This window comes from Pongo pygmaeus, chromosome 4 (assembly GCF_028885625.2).
Source record: "Pongo pygmaeus isolate AG05252 chromosome 4, NHGRI_mPonPyg2-v2.0_pri, whole genome shotgun sequence".
In the NCBI taxonomy this organism is placed as follows: domain Eukaryota; kingdom Metazoa; phylum Chordata; class Mammalia; order Primates; family Hominidae; genus Pongo; species Pongo pygmaeus.
In genome coordinates, this window is record NC_072377.2 from 127943744 (window position 1) to 127963884 (window position 20141).

At 34.1% G+C, this 20141-nt stretch overlaps 1 protein-coding gene across 29 annotated transcripts in view; it reads left to right on the forward strand.

Annotated features, from left to right (window-relative positions):
* CSNK1G3 (casein kinase 1 gamma 3) overlaps positions 1–20141 on the forward strand; it is a 106938-nt gene that overhangs the window by 33104 nt on the left and 53693 nt on the right. For all 29 annotated transcript variants that reach the window (XM_063665180.1, XM_063665183.1, XM_054488221.2 and 26 more), the window contains 3 exons: positions 2437–2861; positions 10107–10147; positions 14455–14524. In XM_063665180.1, coding sequence (XP_063521250.1) covers positions 2684–2861; positions 10107–10147; positions 14455–14524 — 289 coding nt within the window. In that variant the 5' untranslated portion in view covers positions 2437–2683. The remainder of the gene's footprint in view (positions 1–2436; positions 2862–10106; positions 10148–14454; positions 14525–20141) is intronic.

Sequence of the window (20141 nt, forward strand, 5' to 3'; positions counted from 1 at the left end):
CTATTTACTAGTGTTAAAGTCATGTCTTCTAACTCAAACATCAGGGTCATCTTGGAGTCTGTCTCCTGTGACAGCTTTGTTTCTTGACCATGGGTTACATTTGATGCTGCTTTACATGTTTGGTAATTTTTAGTTGTGTCATGGATATTGGAAATTCACTGTTGTTGAGTCTGGCTTTTTGTCTTTTTGAGACTTGAGTTTTGTTCTGGAATGCAGTTCACGTGCTCAGAGCTACTCTGAATCCTATCTAGGTTTAGTTTTAGACTTTAGTTGGGACAGTCTAGAGTAGGCGTTATGTTGGGTATGGTCCTTACTTTTAAGAGTTTTTGTGGCGTCTGAGCTGAATACCTGGGATATTAGTGAGGTTCTTCTACTATGACTGAATAGGAACTTCAGAGTCTCTCAGTTCTGTGCAGTTTCTAGTGTCTCCATTCTTCATTTAACACTGTAGTAACTATTTTCTGCTAGGTTTTTTTAGACTATTCCCTTGTGCACATGTAGCCTAGCCTTCTGCCCTACCGCCACCTTACCCCACCACTCCACTGCAAAACTCCTTCATTTTTGATACTGTGTACTACAAATTCCACTTACTTCAACAGCTGCAAATTCTGATCTGTGATCACTGTGTGTTGCCTGAGCCTCACCTCCTTGTGCTGTGGTCAGGAAATTGCTCCTAGCCAGAGAGCTTGGATGAAGGTGCGACTCACCTTTTGTGTTTTTTCTAAGGGATCACAGTCTGTACTGCCTTTTATTTGATGCTTAAAAACAGGTGCTTCATATGTTTTGTCCAGCTTTCCACTTGTTTACAACAGGCAGATATGTTCAGTATAGTTACTCTGTCATGGCTAGAAGCAGAGTAAACAGGAACTCACAGTTTCATCTGCAAATAAGAATATGGCAAATAAAACAAGAAACTTCATAAATAGATTGGGTGTTAGGACTAACTGTGGAATCCTAATTAGGGAAAAGGAGTCAGGCTGGTGGGAGCAGGGGAGCGTAAAAAGAAAAAGCAGGTAAGCTGTAAGTCTGCCTTTCTTCATAGTCCAGGACACATAGCCCTTCTGTGCAAAAATCTCACAGTCCTCCTGTGCAAAAAACTCACAGTCTTCCTGTGCCCAACTTATCACCAGACCCTCTGCTAATAGAAAAATGCAGGTTAGCTCACTGCAACCTTGGCATTACCAGTACTGCACATAGCCCTCTCCAGCACAAGAACGATCCTATAAAATCCCCACCAAGCCTTGGTCTCTTTTCAGTCAGCTCCTCTCTTGCTCATCTGCCCATTGCTTTCTTGTAAAGTGTTTTCCTACTTTTTCTAATAAGCCTGCCTTTCTTTACCAACTGTCTTGGTAAATTCCCTTATTGCCTACACCACCGGCCCCGGTTAGTCACTACTTGTAACAGTAATTGCATATTTGGGGAGTTGCTGAAAATTAATCAGAAAATACTGTTCGTTTCAACCCTTGTTATGGTTGCATTATATAATTAGAAAATTTCTGTATTAGGAATAAGTATTTCATATCAATCCTTGTTTCTTCTTTAGTGACTGTATTTTGAATTTATAACTTCTTTAATAGCAACAAATGAGAGCGCACTCAAATTGTTCAAACAAAAGTAGGGAAATCCTGTAAGGGTGCAGAATTACCACAGAATTAAGGTACATTTGATCACTGCAATTCCCAGAGAATATGAATGGGACAGACTCTTCCAAAAGCCTTGAAAAATATTTTGAGCTTTAATGTTTTTATCTGTATGTTAGGTATTTATTACCTAATTTCTGCCTCTGGTAAGGTTGATGCCTGTCAACATTTCACAGTCTTGTGAAATTACATTTATGTTTTTAAGGCCCAGGTTAAATGTTATATCAGAATTAATTGTTTTCTTTGAGGGGTAGGAAGAATGTTCTTGATATTGGCAGTTCTATGCTCCAATCCCATGTGTAATTATAAGGTAATATTTGAATAAATGAAAATCATATAATATATATTTTAAAAAGACTGAAAATTATTAAGTATATGAACATGGGGAATATATTTTTATTAAGGTATTTTATTTTTATAATTCATTCTCTTTCTACTTTTAAATTGAAAATCTTATGTTGACTTACTGGAATTTTTTGAGTACTTTTTGTCTAATTGAGGTAATTTTAAGTTGGGAGGTTTATCTTAGTGACTGTATGTTGATTTATGAAACAGTATAATTTTGTTCCTTTTTTTAAAGAAGTAATTGAATCCCTGGTATCTTTGTTTCATATCTTTATTATTAAGGTATATACATAAAGGGTAGTGGTTAACTTAAAAGTATACTGTGGTTTGATTTCAATGGGCATCAGTAGATAGCAGTAATTCTTGCCTAAACTTTTGCTATGTTATCTAATTTCCCAGACATATGTTTTAAAATTCTTAGTTGACTAATTTCCTTTTCTTAATATTGTAGCTCTCTATCAATATCAGCTCACATCATTGAAAAGATAATTTTGAAGACATGTTTTGCTGAAAAGACACTAAGAAAAATTTTACGAATGGGATGAACATGCTCCAGTTAATTGACTACCTACTGCAATTTGAATGTTAACATTACCCATCTGGTACAGTTACCTAGTGATGTACCTATTTTCACAATACCCTGTTTCAGTGTGCTTGTCTTGATTAAAGAATTCAAAGTGGAGTACCGCAAACTTGATATGGAAAATAAAAAGAAAGACAAGGACAAATCAGATGATAGAATGGCACGACCTAGTGGTCGATCGGGACACAACACTCGAGGAACTGGGTCTTCATCGTCTGGAGTTTTAATGGTTGGACCTAACTTTAGAGTTGGAAAAAAAATTGGATGTGGCAATTTTGGAGAATTACGATTAGGTAAGACTATTTTGTTTATTCCATTATGTTAGAAACATTTTTAAAATTGGAAGATACTTTTTAATGAAAATGATTTAGTTATTTGTTTAATTGTTTAATGGTTGTGGTAATTTTAAAGAATAAAGATGTTGGAAATTTCTTTTGTAGTTGTATTTTCATGTGTAAGGAATTCCCTAGTATAGGAATGTCTACTTTAGCCATCCAGAGATTGACTATCCAGATTACGAGAAAACAACAATTAAATTAAAATAGCCCAGTAGGCTGAAATAGCTGCCAGTAAAGTCTTTGCAGTGTTCTTTAGGAATGATATTTAGGCTACTTTTTCAGATTCAAAAATGTTTAGTAATTGATAACTTTTGGGGCATAGGTATGGCTTAAAGTCAAGTTAATATACTGAAACTGCATACAATTAATGAAATTTACATCATTGTAATTTAACTTTTTCCTTTTATCCTTCCTTCTGGCCCAAGTATATTTGGGGTGGGGCTCAGGAGTCTATATTCTTAACAAGGGGCTCAGAGTATTGATTCAGGTTATTATAATTAGGCAAGTTTGGGAAACACTGGTCTAATTAAGCTTCCTAACTCTATATTCAAGGCAATCGGAACTCAGTGAGGGAAAGTTAGTTGTCAGATGTTCACAACAATTGAATAACAAGCTCAGAATCAAAATCTAGGTCTTTTAACTTCCAGTACAGTAGTGATGTAGCTTTTCCATTGCAGAAAACTAAGAAGGAGGGTGGTATGGTTATAATGGTTGTATAGAAGTCAGTATTCAGGTACCAGGAGGGCTCTGGTCAGTGGACCACCAAGAGTGAACTTTAGATGTAAAAAGAAAATTTGACTTCTCAATTTCTTTTAGATTCAATCCTGCTGCTAGAAATAAATCCAATTTTATGTTTATCTATTCAACTACTTCTCCTTTTCATCTTGTGAAGTACCCTAATTTGTAGTGACTCCTTCATCTTACTAGTTTTGGAAAGTTGATACACATTAAATATTTGAATGAAGCAAGCCAATAAAAGGCAATGTTATAGTTTATACATACTTGTTACATGATGTGGCTGGCAGACTCACATTTAGTAGGAACTCAAATATTTGAAAGGGTGAATGTTTTATGTTTATTATTTGAAGGGTATTGAATTAGATACTATGAAATTCTTAAATTGTTTCAGACTTTGGAGTTAGAGAAAACATTATTTATGTGTTTATAATCTGTTCTTATTGTGTATAATTCTCAGCAACATCCATCCAGTACTTATTACATATTTATCATGTATCAGGCATGATTAGACATTGATAATGTGCTGGAAAAATATAAAAATAGTGCCTTATGGAACAGATAAGTCATTTAACCACTCAGGGCCTCACGTTTTTCTTTATATCAGGATTATTTCCACTTCCTAGGTTATTGTGAGGATTAAATTTAGATGATACTGTAAAAAGACCAACACTGTACTTGCATATACTTTGGCCATTTTTATTCAGAATCCGATTCATATAATTTATTTCAAAATAACTACACACACACAGATACATATGTATTTGTGTGAATACACACACATATATACACACACGGCACATGTATATAGGTGTGTGTGTGTGTGTATTCAAACAAAGCTAGTTGACCATTTTAACAAGTGCAATATGAGAAATATGAGAAACTGTATGTACCATATACTGAAGCTATATATGTCATATACTGAAAAAGAGGTAAAACACCCCTTTCTTTTGTAGTCTGTGAATAAGTAGGAATAGGAGTATGGTGGCTTCTTAGTACATCTGTCTGTCTATTCTATCTATCTGATTTGTGTATGGGTCTTTGATGTGAGTATATATACATATGTGTATATTTATTTAAATTTATTTAAATGTATTATCTCTATATATCTGTGTTTTATGTATACTTATAATATGTATGTGTAGAGCTAATTTAATCATTTATTCTTCCTTTTTCATAGACTTCTAAAAGGGTATTTTACTGCTTTTTCAAAAAGCCTCAGATGGTTTCTTTGTTAAGAAAATGTTATTATGAGCATTAATCTTTCTTTACCTGGATAAACACTAATGTTAAAAGCTGGTTTATATTCTTAAAGTACTTTCTTTAAAACCTCATTGATAGATACATCTTGAACATTTGATTACTAGTACTGAAATTTTATATGGTTAGTATTGGGTAAGAAAGACTATAAGGTATACATGTTATAGGTAAGTGATTTTCAATAAAGTGCTGTTGGTATTTTGGGCTGGGCAGTTCTTTTTTGGGGTAGAAGACTGTCCCAGACATTGCAGGGCATTTAAAACTTGAGACTTGTGGTGCTTGGCATGGTGGCTCACATCTATCATCCCAGAACTTTGGGAGACCAAGACAGGAGAGTGGCTTGAGGCCAGGAGTTCAAGACCAGCCTCTGCAACATAGCGAGAGCCTATCTCTACAGAAAATTTAAAAATTAGCCAGGTGTGATGGTGTATGCCTATAGTCTTAGTTATTCAGGAGCCTGAGGCAGAAGGATCACTTGAGCTGAGGAGTTTAAGGTTGCAGTGAGCTATGATTGTGCCACTGCATTCTAGCCTGGGTGACAGAGTAAGACTCTGTCTCAAAAAAAAAAAGAAAAGGCCATGAGATTAAAAAAAATAGGTAAACATTTAAAATAATAATTTTAAATTATATTTATTTATTTGCTTTCAAATTTAAACACATGTGTTTATCATTTTTATCTGGATTCTGTTTTTCGTTTAAAATGAACAGTCAGGTGTGGTGGGGCATGCCTGTAGTTCCAGTTACTGGAGTGGAGTGGCTGAGTTAGGAGGATAGCTTGATTCTAAGAGGTTGAGTCTAGCCTGGACAATATAGTGAGATCCTGTCTGTAAAAAAAAATAATAATAATAATAAGGAAGGTGAATTGATGTGCAAATACTCCTTAACTTAAGTTGGGTTTACATCCTGATAAACCTATCTTAAGTTGAAATATGATAAGTTGAAAATGGGCATTTTATAGACATAATGACGTTGGAAACCCCAAAACACAATATCCAGAAAATGCTGGCAACACAGTACGCTGTACAATATTGGTTGTTTACTCTCATGATTGTGTGGCTGACTGAGAGCAGCAGCTCACTGCACCTGCCCAGCATAGAGAGATAGTATCATACTTCATATTGCTAGTCCAGGAAAATTCAAAGTATGGTTTCTATTGAATGCATGTTGTTTTTGCATCATTATATAAAGTTGAAATATCTCAAATTGAACCATCATAGTTGAGAACCATCTGTGTTTGTAGTTTTATTTTATGTGTTGGTGGTAAGGTTTGCATTCTGCCATTGGTAGATGTATTTCTAGTTTAGGCAGTCAGACTCCTAGGAATGTTTTTTGACAGGCACTGAATAAGACCAAACATAGCTAGCTAAAATATAGGGCTGTATTATATATGTATTTTTATTTTTCTGTATATTATGATGTTTTGACATCTTAAAAAACCTTTCTGGCTGGGAGGAGATTGCCCCTCCAGAGGTTAGCCAATTCTTAGAATTAGCCAAAAACTCAGCTGGGAGCATGCCTATGATACGTGCACTAACCAATCCACACTCCTTTTCTATCTGGCCCATACACCCAGGAGGCAGTATTCCTCTACCTTATCTTCCCCAGGGCCAGGTACCTGGAAGCTAGAGACCCATTCTTACAGCCCAGAAGTCACTGGAATTATTCAAACTAAGTAATCGTTTACCATTTACCTTGCCATGCATTGCCTTTCCCTGGGAAACCCCAGTAAATGCTTTGGCCTAGGCACTCCGCTTGCTCTTGTTTTTCTGCCACCTAACCAAAACCTAGTGTTTCCCCTGTGACCCTGTGTGGCATGCGATATGACTTCCTGTCCAGAATTTGTAAGTATAATAATTTTTGTTTTCATGGGGGACTTTCTTTTGTGCTCTGTGGCCACATCTGTCTATCATATAAAAGAGCACAGAAGAGAATATTATGTATTGCTTTATGAATAACCATACCTGAAATAAGATATTGTAACTTTTGACATAATTAAGTATGCCACAGGAGCTTCCATAACATCTCTTATTTTTGTTTTTTCTTTTCTTATTCCTACACAGCTAATAACTCCTTATTTTATTGTTTATATTTGATAGTTCCTTTGTTGAAAATTCTGCAGGCCTTATATGTATCAAATGAATATGTAGATTTGGATGGGTTCATCATTTTCATGTTTATTGATTTTTCTACTGTTTCTAACTGAAGCTATTATAAAACTTACCTGAAAAATGTAATAACTAAGGAATAGACTGTAAGACGGTAACAAAAAAATTCCAATATATAGTGGTTTCAAGCAAATGGTTTATTTTCATTTCACATGACACAGACCAGAGGGAGAAACCCAAAGGCTGTCAGGGTATCTCTGCATCCTTAATATGTGACTTCAGTCTCTGTGCACAAGGTAGTTGCTTTAGCTGTTTCCATCTCCCAACCAGCAAGAATGAAGAAAAAAAGGGGCAGGAGTGTATACATTCCTTTCTGGAAGTGAGGAGGAACATACTTAATGTCTACTGACATTCAGAACTTAAGTCACATGGCCACACTAAGCTGAAAGAGAGGTGGGCAATGTAGTCTTTAGCTGGGCAGCCATTTTCAAGCTTGGGCATTCTGTAGGGGGAGAATGGCTATTGGTGGGTAAATAGTTGTTTCTGCTGTAAACATATATATGTAGTTTTTGAAGAACATAGTTTTTGATAATTACCACCCCAAAGCCACAAAATTGGTAAAACTATATTTTCAAGTTTCATATGGCACAATGCTTTACTGGAAATGTCTTTTAAAATTGGATTAAAACATCACTTAACCGGCACCAGTTTACTTGGATTTTTCTTTTAATGGGATTCTCACTACATGCACATTCCCTCCCTTTCAGTCACACCATACATAAACACATACTTAGTGCATCATTTGTTTGTTTATGTTTACAACAAATACTGATTAAAAATGAGGCTGTGGCTATGCTAGGTGACAAAAATGCACTTGTGTTATTGTTTAATCTTTGTTCATAATTGTGACTTCAAGTTTCAGCAAAATCTCTAGTATTCAAAAAAAGGTGAACCTTTTAGGATTTAGTGCTTTCTGCTGTGACCTCAAAGGTATGAAAGCCAACAAAAATAGTACTTTTAGAGGCATTTGGTATATTTTGATTCTTTGAGATCTGTAGTTAACCTAACTTCTTGTCCTGTGAAGTTTTTTCCTTGTGTACTTGTGAGTAAACATCATATACAAAATAGTTATGAAAAGATGATAATATGTTTGGGAAATACAGATTCTGTCTTGGAACTCAAAACCCTAATTGTCTTTTGTTAATGTTCTTTGACATTAAGTTCTTCATTGTGAATATCATTAAATTATTTACTGCCAAATTTACTAGAGGAAACCTAACTTTTCATACATAATGCATTTTTGAAAATGTATATGAAGGCACATCTAAATGTTGAACTAATTGACTAAAAATATGAAATATTCTGTAATTTTTAAAAATATGTATATAGGTTCAATGAGTATATGAATAGAGCTTAAAGTTGACCACTTTTGGAACTTCTGTTGAGTTCCATCCTTTTTGCCAACTGTATTGAGTTTATCACACCTATGTTACTTAGCGTTAATATGAATACTTCTTTTTTGCCCTTTATTTTCTCTCAATTTTGTACAATGAGGACAAAATTCAGAGAAGTATTATAATATTTGTATAAATAAACACTACTGTACAAAGGTGGCAACACAACTGAAGCTGCCATTTTGCCTAGAAGTTTTGCTACTGTTCATCAGCTGCTGTATGGAAGGAGGTTCAGGCTATTATGCTGGAAAATCACATGTGTCATAGTTGTTGATTGCTTCTTCTGTGTTCAGTAGCCAATGTGACCAGGGCCAGTTACTCTCACTATTAAAAAAACCCAAAAAACTATCATTGTTCTGTCTTCCTCACTATGAAAGTAATACATGCTAATTGAAAAAATACTGGAAATTCAGAAATCATATTGTACTGTTTTTTCATTCCTTTTAGTGTACTTATACATTAATCAAATTATCTTCATATACTTAGTGCTTCCAAAATTCTCTTTAGTACTCTACTTTGACTACAGATGCTGACCAATTGGAATTTTCTAGATTATTTTTGATTTGCAGTGCTGAAGACTACTGTAATTCATTTGAATTCTTTACGAGTTAGTGATATTAAATCTCTAGTGATATTAAATATTTTAAATATTTTATGTAATCAAATCTGTATAAAACGTTATGATCCTATTTTTTTTTTTTTTGATGGACTCTCAGTCTGTTGCCCCAGCTGCAGTGCAGTGGTGTGATCTCGGCTCACTGCAACCTCTGCCTCCTGGGTTCAAGCGAATTCTCCTGCCTCATCCTCCTGAGTAGCTGGGATTACAGGCGTGCGCCACCATGCCTGTCTAATTTTTGTGTTTTTAGTAGAGACGGGATTTCACCATGTTGGTCAGTCTGGTCTTGAACTCCTGACTTCATGATCCACCTGCCTCAGCCTCCCAAAGTGTTGGGATTACAGGCGTGAGCCACCGCGCTCGGCCATGATCTTCTTATGCTCAGAATATCCTTAATATATGGATGTGATAAATATTCTTTCTTGTTTTTAGTTTATATTTAACTCTTAAGATATTTGGAATTAATTTTGTTGTAAGGTGAGGTGCCAGTAACTTTTTCTCCTCAAAGTGGTTAGTTTATCACAGCCAATTATTGAATGTTTTTAAATTTTATTTCAGATATTTTAAGTTTATTTAATATACTTACTGGATTAAATATGAGCCCTAGTAAGATTACATCTCATAATAATGATGAATTTAAAATGAAATGGTAGTTGGAAGAGGAATTTGGTATTCTTATTCTTATATAGGAGTTCTGGTTTTGAAATTTTTTAAGCATGCGTTTGACTATTGATTACTTTTAAATTGTATACAATATTCCAACAAAGTCAGAATCTTTCCATTTTTATAAGTAGGCTACTAGTATCTGTAGTGTCTGTATCACTTTCTACTCTGAATCTAGGTGAAACACTAAATACATCATTGAGTTGATAATAAGTTTAAATATTTCCTTAAGTTTTTTTGCCAAATAGAAGCAAAAACCTATGCTTTAGTTAAATGTATTATGTGCTTTTTTTCAGAGTACAGTTTTATATAATGTATCTTTAAAATCAATTACTGGCAGAATCTGATTTTTTTTTTCTTTTTCAAGGGAAAAATTTATACACAAATGAATATGTGGCAATTAAGTTGGTAAGTTCCTGTTTCTTAATTTTTCTTAATGATTTCTTTGTTACTTTTTAAGTGATTAACTTATATATTTTAATTATTTTTTGTTTTCATATCATTTGTAATTTGGATGTTTATTTGACAGTTATATGCGTAGCTAATCTTTTGTTGCTAAGCTCCTAACATCATCCTGCTCTTAAAGTATATGGTAACGTGTAGGACATTCATGTTTGTCTGTGCCACAAAAAATCCCTTTACTTTGGCAGCATTATAGAACTGGATCTTGGCCCTATTTTTAATTTAGGGAAGGATTTTTAATTAGATAAAAATTAACAAGATTTTGTCTTCTGATTCAAACATTTTGATAAAACAAAAGTGTTCTTAGTATTCAGGATTATATTCTTTGAAAACATACTTCCAGGTAGCTTCTGAAATTTCTTTTTAAATTGTTACTTCATATATATGGCAAAGCTGGCTATTGCTTGACTTTCAGGGATCCAGAAATGCTTGATGTGGTAGGTGATAGATAACAGGGAAAGCAAATTCCCGTGGAATTATTCTGAAGTTTTCAATGTGCCCAGTATGACAGCTGCAAAGCAGAGCGATCTCTTTGGAAAAATTGGGATCTAGGAATTATTTTTGTAAGACATACTTTTCCTGGTACAACTTTTCTGTTTGGTTTGCCAGCCAGGTTTCTCTGTTTCATTCATTAAGTGGTGATCCTTAGGTCCTATTATTTATAGATTTGGAACTTGTTCATACCATTGATGCCTTACTAAACATTTATTATGTCATCTTTCAGCCTTCTTATATACATACGCATATATGTATGTGTATGAGGTTTAGCATGGCTTGTTTTCTCTGCCTTTCTCAACCTTGTCTCTGTCAATATAACCTCTGTTATTAGGGTAATGTGAAATGAATATATAAAAGAGAGACTATTAGGAGAAGAGGCAAATGGGAGGAAGTAGAAAAACTCCACTATTTAATTTTAAGTATCTTTTGAGTATAGACCAAGTTTTAGTATAACAAATGTTTATTTTCACTTGAAATAAAGATGTGGAGTAGGGTTGCAGTGCCATGAAGAGAGATTGGTTGGCTGACATGTGGCTTTAGACTGAGTTTTACCTAGATGAGTCCATCTTGGTATTAAGATCTGGTCCTTGGCTTATGAAACAAAACGTGGTTAGGTTATCTCACCAGTTGTCAGTGTTTCTTAGAGGTGGATTCATAGTAATCAGTTCACACTATCAAGCTCTCAGATTCAGGAAAGAGTGAATTTCTAACTAATAATGAGGTATTTTACAGGTCTAGAAAGCCCAAGTTTCTTTCTATAGGCCAATGTACATAGAAAGCCAAGTTAAAATGACAAGGTCCCCTCATGAGCATGAAATCAGAAAGAGGTTGGTGAATATTAATCACAGTGGGGAGGCCTACTGTGGGGTCCGCCTGCCTCGGCCTCCCAAAGTGCTGGGATTACAGGCGTGAGCCACTGCACCCGGCCTGGACGTTGTTTGAACAGGCATTGCTGACTTTCATTTCTTTGAAATTCTTCCTTTTCTCATGTTGTAGGCCAGTGGTCCTGAACCTACAACAATCCTTGTGGTGTGTAAGGATAAAAGTGTGGCAGTGTTTACAGTCTGTGCTATTGATACAACAGCTTGTAGTGGGCAACTCTACTCATGGGAGCTTGCTTTGTATGTGAATGATAGTTATCTGATATATTAAGGCAGATAAACCATCGTGTCAAAGTAGAAACCCCTGCTCTAGGCTGACCTTTCCTTGTCTGTTTCATTCATTAAGTGGTGATCCTTAGGTCCTGTTACAGATTTGGAACTTGTTCATACCATTGATGCCTTACTAAACATTTATTATGTCATCTTTCAGCCTTCTTAGATACATACACATATATCACTTTTTTAAGTTTATTTTTGTGCTGTATCTCTGTCCTCTTAACTAGTTTTCTCCCCTTTTTTGGGGGAAACATTCTTCCTCCTCTCTGCTTTGTCTTTCTTTAAAGCACAATGATCAGCATTACGTGTAATAATTATGGTTATTCATTGTTCTTTGGGGGAACTAGGAATATTTTTGGATCTATGTCTCTAGTATTTTGAGGTTGTAGAGTGGTATCTAGTCACTTTCACCTCAAGTTCATCCAAAATATTGGAAGGACAGAAAACTTTTCACATGTATTGTTGAACGATAGTTCATGATTTCCTTATATGTTTTTTCATTTGTATCTGTTATATCTGTTTGTGCCAGATAACATGATTTTGTTTAGACCTGCCATAAAAGTAATCTCTTGAAAATCTTATGTCTGTATACCTCAGTGTTATCAAGCAAAGGCTTGGTACAAATAAAGGCATTATTTGATAACCTGAGTTCAGAGAGCAGATTTCTGTGACTGCTTTCAGCTCCGTTATCTCTTACAAAGATTTTTTTACATTTATCTAATATTACTCTAGTTCAGATCAACAGTTTGTTTCAGGATAATTTGTTAATATTACCTCAGCTACCATCCTTATATCTTGTTGTACATGAATAATGAAAATGTCATCCTGGGGAAAGTGACTTTTATTATATAGTGTTAAAATTTTACTGCTTAAGTACTGGAATCTAGTTGAAATGACTCAACTAAGTCAGATTTGAGTCTGTATTTTTATCCTAAGGGGCAGTAGTGATTGAATAAGTTATATATTTAATTTCATTTGTAATTGTGTACATAGACATCTTTTTATTGCATCTCAAGGTTATGTACTTCTAGGTAGTTAACTGAAGAATTATAGGTAGTATAGTGCTATATGTATAGAAGGCACTGTTTTAAGTACTTTATATATAAGAAAGGTTAAGTTTTAACCCAATTTTACAGATGAGGGAACTGGAAAGTACAGAAAAGTTAAGTAACTTGCTGAAAGTCACACAGCTAGAAGTAGAGGATTTAGGATTCAAACCTAGTACAATTTAGTTTCAGTGTGTGCTCTTAACTACTGTACTATTCTGCCTCTCAAGAACTAAGCTGATTGTTTTCTCCTGTAATAAAATTTATAAGTTTTGCAGTGGGATTTTAATATTGCTTATGTGAATTGTTGTTGGTCATAGTTTCATTATGATGTGTTGGTGTAAAATTCTTTTTAGTTATCCTGTTTGGGATTCACATTCCTCTTGAATTGGTAGTTTGTTAACCTCATCAATTCTGAAATATTCATAGCAGTCATTTATCCAGTTATTGCCTCTGCTCACTTTTCTGTCTCCTTTCCTCCTGATACTATTATCAAATCCATACTAAACCTTCTCACTGGATTGTCCAGGTCTCTGATCTTTTCTTCTGTTTTCCAGTTTTTCTTCCTTCATGATGCATTCTATATAGTTTTTCTGTCTGCCTTACAGTTACCAAATTCTCTCTTCTGTTAATCTGCTGGCAAAATGAGTTTTAAATTTAGTTATTGTGTTCTCTTATTTTTCAAAGTTCTATTCTTTTTGAAATTTTCTATTACCTTGTTATACTTTTCTGTTGGTTCTTTTTTAAATTTCCTGTTACCCTGTTACAGTTTTCTACTTCTTATATTTTCATATTTAATATTATTTCTAATGTCTAAAACCCATGTTTCCTCTGTACATGTTTGTGTGTGTGTGGTGTGTGTATATGAATCTCAAAAACATTTATGTCGAATGATAAAAGCTCGACACAACAGAAAGCATATACTGTATAATATCATTTAGGTGAAATACAGCAAGAGGCAAAACTAATCCAAAGGTGATAGAAGTAAAAAAGGTATGATGGAAATGTTCTGTATATTGGTGTGGTGGTTAAAGGGATATATGGAGTTAATATGGATTTAATGCTTATGAACTGTGTGTTTTATTGCATATGAGTTATACCTTAGTGAAAAAAAGTTAAGACATTGTTGCTACTATCAAAATTTTCAAATTACCATCTTTGTTCTTACTATCCTATGACTTAACTTTAATCTAGAACCTTTATGTAAGAAATACACAGTTCAGAGGTGAATTTGGAGAACAGGAGAAATAGCATAAGAGCCATCATTTCTCTAGTGATGAATGTTCAGAACATATTTTTCTCAAGGTCAAAGAGTCAAACTTAAGGGATTTTTCTACTGCCTGATCTAATGGCTACTTTATGTACATTTGTAGCATCATTTTATTTTACATTGAACAGAAAGTTGATTTTTATATGAATCTAATCTTAGACAAAGATGCCTAGTAGACTATTACATAATATAGGCATTGACACCAAAATTTATAACATTTGTGTTGGGGCCTAGTGCTCTTTTAATAACTTAAATGTCTTTTTTTGTTTGTTTTTCAATTAGGAGCCCATGAAATCAAGAGCACCACAGCTACATTTGGAATACAGATTCTATAAGCAGTTAGGATCTGGAGGTAAAGTCTTATATTAATTTTTAAATTTGAAATAAAGTGGATTGTCATGACTTTTTAGTTTCAAGGAATGGTATTTTAAGTTTGGTTAAGGAAATCACTTTGCAAGGCTGTGTTTACTATACATTTTCTTACTATGGTCTTAGGATCCCTTTTTTATTTTATGACAAATTTGGAGCTTTTTATGTTTATGCTGATATGAGAACATTGTGAAAAAATTTAATTTGCGAATATAAAATGCATACTACTTCCATATTCTTAGTCTTTTTGGCGGCACTATTATAGCTGTTGAAGTGACTTACAGTATAGTGGTAGGCTGAAAAATGGCCACATAGAAGATATCTGTATCATAATCCCTAGAACCTCTGCATTTTACTGTATGACAAAGACTTTGCAAGTATGATAAATTAAGGATTTTGAGATGGAGAGATTATTCTGGATTATCTGGTGGGCATTAGATGCAATCACAAGTGTCTTCATAAGAGAGAGGCAGAGGGACATTTACACATACAGAAAAGGAGTAGGCATTGTGACTGTGGAGCAGAGTGAAGAGAACCTGGAAGAGGCTTCTAGTACTTTCGCCTAGAGGCTCTAGAGGGAGTGTGGCCTTGTGAAGACCTTGATTCAGCCCAATGAAACTGATTTCAGACTCTCACCTCCATAACTGTAAAAAAATAAATTTCTGTTGTTTTAAGCCACCAAATTTGTAGTAATTTGTTACAGCAGCCCTAGGCAACTAATATGTGTATGTTTTTAGATAAACTCTAAATTTAAGTGAGATTATTTCATGCCACTAGAGAAAATTCATGGAAAAAATTTCTATTGTATGTTACATTTCCTTTATGTTAAAAGGTTCTCACAGCACTTTTCTGTATACTTCTATTCAATTAATTGTAAGGATTTTACTTGTATAGCTTCTTGTATAATACAGGTAGAGGAATTTTGTTTCTCCAGATTTAATAAAATGAAATTTCTTCGTGTATCTTTTTGTAAGCATGTTTACATTCTAGTGGGTAGAGCTGTTCGTTTCCTACTGATACTAGTTTTACATTCTGTTTTTTCGAAGAGCACACTTTGCAAATGAGTAGTCATTGTAGGGGCAATAAGTTTTAAATTTTGTAGTAATGTGTTCATCACTACAGACTTCTTATAATACATATTTAAGTCTGATACAGACAGAACTCAGGGAGTTATCAAAATTATCACTGACAACTGGCATTTAAAGGCTATTGGGATAAAATGAATTATATGTGAAACTATACTTATTAGTTAAGACTAGCAAATAAGAAGTTAAGTGGGTATAAAATGAATTTATTGACTCATGTACTTGGAAATTCAAGGAAATGACTTGATATATAAGACATTGCTCTATCCAGTGCTTCAAATAGTGTCATCAACATGTCAAGTCTCTGTGATATGCCTTATGAGTATGTGTAAGCTTCACTCTCTAGTTGGCCCTTCTTAAGAGATGCTGGAGGTTGCCACCAATAACCTAGGCTTAGCAATTATGAAAACATCTCTTTCCTAAAAATTTCAGCAAAAGTTGTAGGACTGAATCTTACTGCCTTATGTCATGCTTATCCCTGATTTAATTACTATGAATTTGATTGCCTCAAGTTAGAGCAAATGCTTATCCGAACTTCAGGGACTGAAAATGGGGGAGGTGATTGCCTATTGGGAAATTGAGGTGTTATATAAGGGGGATTGGATGCCACGGTGATTAAAAAAACAGATTTATCTAGTACAATAATAAAACTGTCATTTGGAAGGATAGGATTGAGTGGTTTAGTTAGATAGAAATGAGTAAGTCAGTTTAGAGTTTAGCAAGTCATTTAATTGAGTAACAAAGATGTACTTTTATTATTTTAACTTTTTTCTGTTTTATATTTAAAAACTGTCAGAGATAGTAAGAATAAAAATGAAACATCTTTTAGGACTTGAATGCCATAGGACTGCAGTGTTGCACAACTGCAGGGACCACCATTTACAGGGTAGTCTCTGTTTACTAAGGGTGCTATGACCCTCTCTGCTCTATGGGTGTCATTTACATAGATTGAAATACAAATGGTCTTACTGAAGGTGTGCATCATGGTGGCTCTGAGCTGTGACACGTGTGGATAGTTTTAGTATTTTGTACAAGTCGTGAATTTGGGCATATTTTTTGTGTTTTTTTTTTTTTTTGTCATTTGTAAATTTTGTGAAAGCATTTTTAAGTACCTTTGTGAGCTTTGTAGAAAAACAAGAGTGCTTAATTGTTTTGAAAGAACTGATGACTTTTAAACAGTTTGATTTTGGAATTCATATCTGAAAAGATTATATTTTCAGATTGCTCTTAATTATAAATGGGCTGTTTAGAGTAACTCAACCTGTAATTTTCCTATGGTATGCTGAATTTCATTTATATAGCAATTTGCTTGTTAATGTTCTCTTTAAAAATAGATATATTTAAGTAATATCCAGCATATATAAAGAACTTCTAAAACTCACCAACGAAAATAGACAACCCCATTGAAAAATGGACAAAGGACTTGAATAGACAAATCTCCAAAGATATACAAATGGCTGATGAAAAACATAAAAAAATGCTCAACGCCACTAATCATTAGGGAAATGCAGCTGGAAACCATGAGATACCACTTCATACCCCTCAATATGGCTGTAACAAAACAAAACAATACACAGAAAGTGTTAATATGGATATGGAGAAATTGGAATCCTTGTGCATTGGTGTAAAAATTTAAAAAAGCCACGGTGGAAAATTATATGTTGATTCTTCAAAAAAATTAAACATAGAACTACCATTTGATCTAGCAAGTCCACTTCTGGATATATACATAAAATAATTGAGAACATGACTTCAACATATAATTGTACACTCATGTTCATAGAAGTATTGTTTACACTAGCCAAAAGGTAGAAGCAACCCGAGTGTACATTGACAGAAAAATTGATAAAAATGTGGTATATACATAAGGTGGAATATTATCCAGCTTTAAAAAGGAAGGCTGGGTGTGGTGGCTCATGCCTATAATCCCAGCACTGAGACCTGTGGTCTCAGCTACTTGGGAGGCTGAGGTGGGAGCATCACTTGAGCCCAGGAGGTCAAGGCTGCAGTGAGCTTTGATCATGCCACTGTACTAAAAAAAGGAAAATTCTGCAAAGTGAAATAAGGCGGTCACAAAAGGACAAATAAATTGCACTTACATGAGGCTAGAATAGTCAAATTCGTAGAGGCAGAAGGAAGAATGGTGTTTTCTGGGGGCTTGGGGAGAGGGCAGAAATGGGGAATTATTGTTCATTGGGTAAGAGTTTCAGTATGGGATGATGAACAAATTTTGGAGATGGATGGATGGTGGGGATGGTTGTACAATAATGTAAATGTACTTAATGCCACTGAACTGTACACTTAAAGATAGTTTAAATGACAAATTCTATATGTATTTTACCACAAATAAATTGGAAAATAGATTTATTTAGAATTATTTAGTGGGGTATCTGTGAAAAAATACACAATTTGGTTTTGCCTGTTTGGGTTTTGATCCTCCTGTAAATCCATGTTTCTTTTCTTCCCTTTATGTAGCTTCTCTGACAATATCCCTCTTTACATTACATTATTTAGCTTTGCATAGGATTAGACTATTGTTTTATACCATTATCACTCTCTGTGATAGCAAAAATTTAATGTATTGAATAGTCGTGTTTTGTCACATGTACTCAGTATTCGTTGAGTCAAATGAAGACCTGGATTTGGGAGTCATCAGCACATAAATAGTTTTTAAAGCTAAAGAAATGGATGAGATCTCCCTGAGGAGAGTATAGAGGTTGACAAGAAAAGAATAGCAAGAACAAAGCTGTGTGGACTACTCCATTGGATATAAATAGATTTGACTCTTAATAACAAAAGTTGTGAAAGCAGTAGCTTAAATAAGTAAAGGGATGTAATGTGAGACAAGTGAGTTCAGAGGTGGGCAATTGTAGGGTTGGTACAGCTGCTCAAAAGTAAGGAACCAGGCTCCTAACCTTAGTGTGTGGCTTCATCCTGCAATCCTGGATTTTTTGTAGCAGGAGGGAAGGAGGAAGAAATGAAATTACTATTTGTGTAAAGACAACTTCCAGTTCTTTATCTCCTGCTTCCATTCTTAAAGTCTAGCTGTATATGAATATCCCTACTGAAATCAGAAATTCATATAGCTGGAATTGAGTTCCCTACCTTCTTTTCCCCTTATTTTCTCAACAGTTTCTCGCTCTCTCTTAAAAGACCTTCCTGCTTGATCTTTTGGATTACCTAGTTCCATTAGTTCCACATGTATTCAAGCTGAAATGTTAGCCTCCTCTGATTTTGGCATATTGGTATAGTAAAAATGTTCTGTCAATTTTGTCTCTTAAAATCTCTCTTGACTTCATTCTCTTCCAGTCCCCATTGTTACTTTTCTTCGAATTGGGCTTCCTTTTGAATATCTCAACCCGCTTTTTACCTCTACCTGCACAGGGCACGTCATTTAGTATAAAGTCCAAATTTCTTTCTCTTTCTACTGACCTACTTTTTAGTTGCACTACACTTACTATTCCTTGAGTAGATCTTACTATTTTCACATGTCTGTATTCTTTCTGGAATATCTTTCTTTTCTAATGAATTCCATTTTTCTTTAGGCCCCAGCTAAATGTCACCTGCTTAGCAATGCATTTTCTGACATCTTTTCCTCTCCAGAAAAGCTTCTTATTTGATCTGATCTTATTTTGAATATGAAAACCTTTGAAACCTTTATTTTTCTTTTATCATATGGTAATTATTATTTGTCTATGTCTGTCTTCTCCACTGAATTTTGAACTCTTTGAGGGCAGTGATAATGGTATGTTCATCTTTTTCTTCTTGGTAGAATGGTTGTCACTTGTAGGTTCTTGGTAAATGGTTGAAAGAATAAATTCTTAAATAACAATAATAGACTGTTTTCTTTCATTAGATGTGAAGTTGGGATGTATAATCTTCAAATTTCCTATATTTTCTAACTTCTGTGATCCTTCGATTAAAGTTTGATATTTTAATATTACACAAAATTGTTGTAGTATTAATTTTGAGTTTATTCTATTTCTGTACAAATAATAAAATTTCAAATTTTTAAATTCTAAAAATTAATTTCATTTGCATTATCCTATGATTAGGTAAATTTATTTTCTCATTTCGGACAACTAGAGATCAAAGGAAAAAATTATTGGTGAGAATTTTTTAATTAATGGAAGTGGTAACCAAGGAGATATGCAGAAAGTTTTATATTAAAACTTACTGAACTATACAACTCAGCCATCTAAAATTAGTCACTTTCTTGAGAAGGGTGGGCTGTAATTATTAGAATTAACTCAGTTTCTTCATTTACTTGAAAGTAAGGTATATTTGAATTGTTGATATTTAATGAAAATGCATAGAACATATTTGAAATTTATGGGAAAATTGTTTTTGAAGATCTGTGATTCTCAGTAACACTTCTTAATTTTTTTTGACATTAGTTTAAATAGGCTACATTAGGAGAAACTGCAATTAATGCATTCCTTGGAACATCTTAATTAGCTGATATTTTTAATCATAGGAAATAAAATAGCCTTTTTTTCTGTCATAAATTACTAC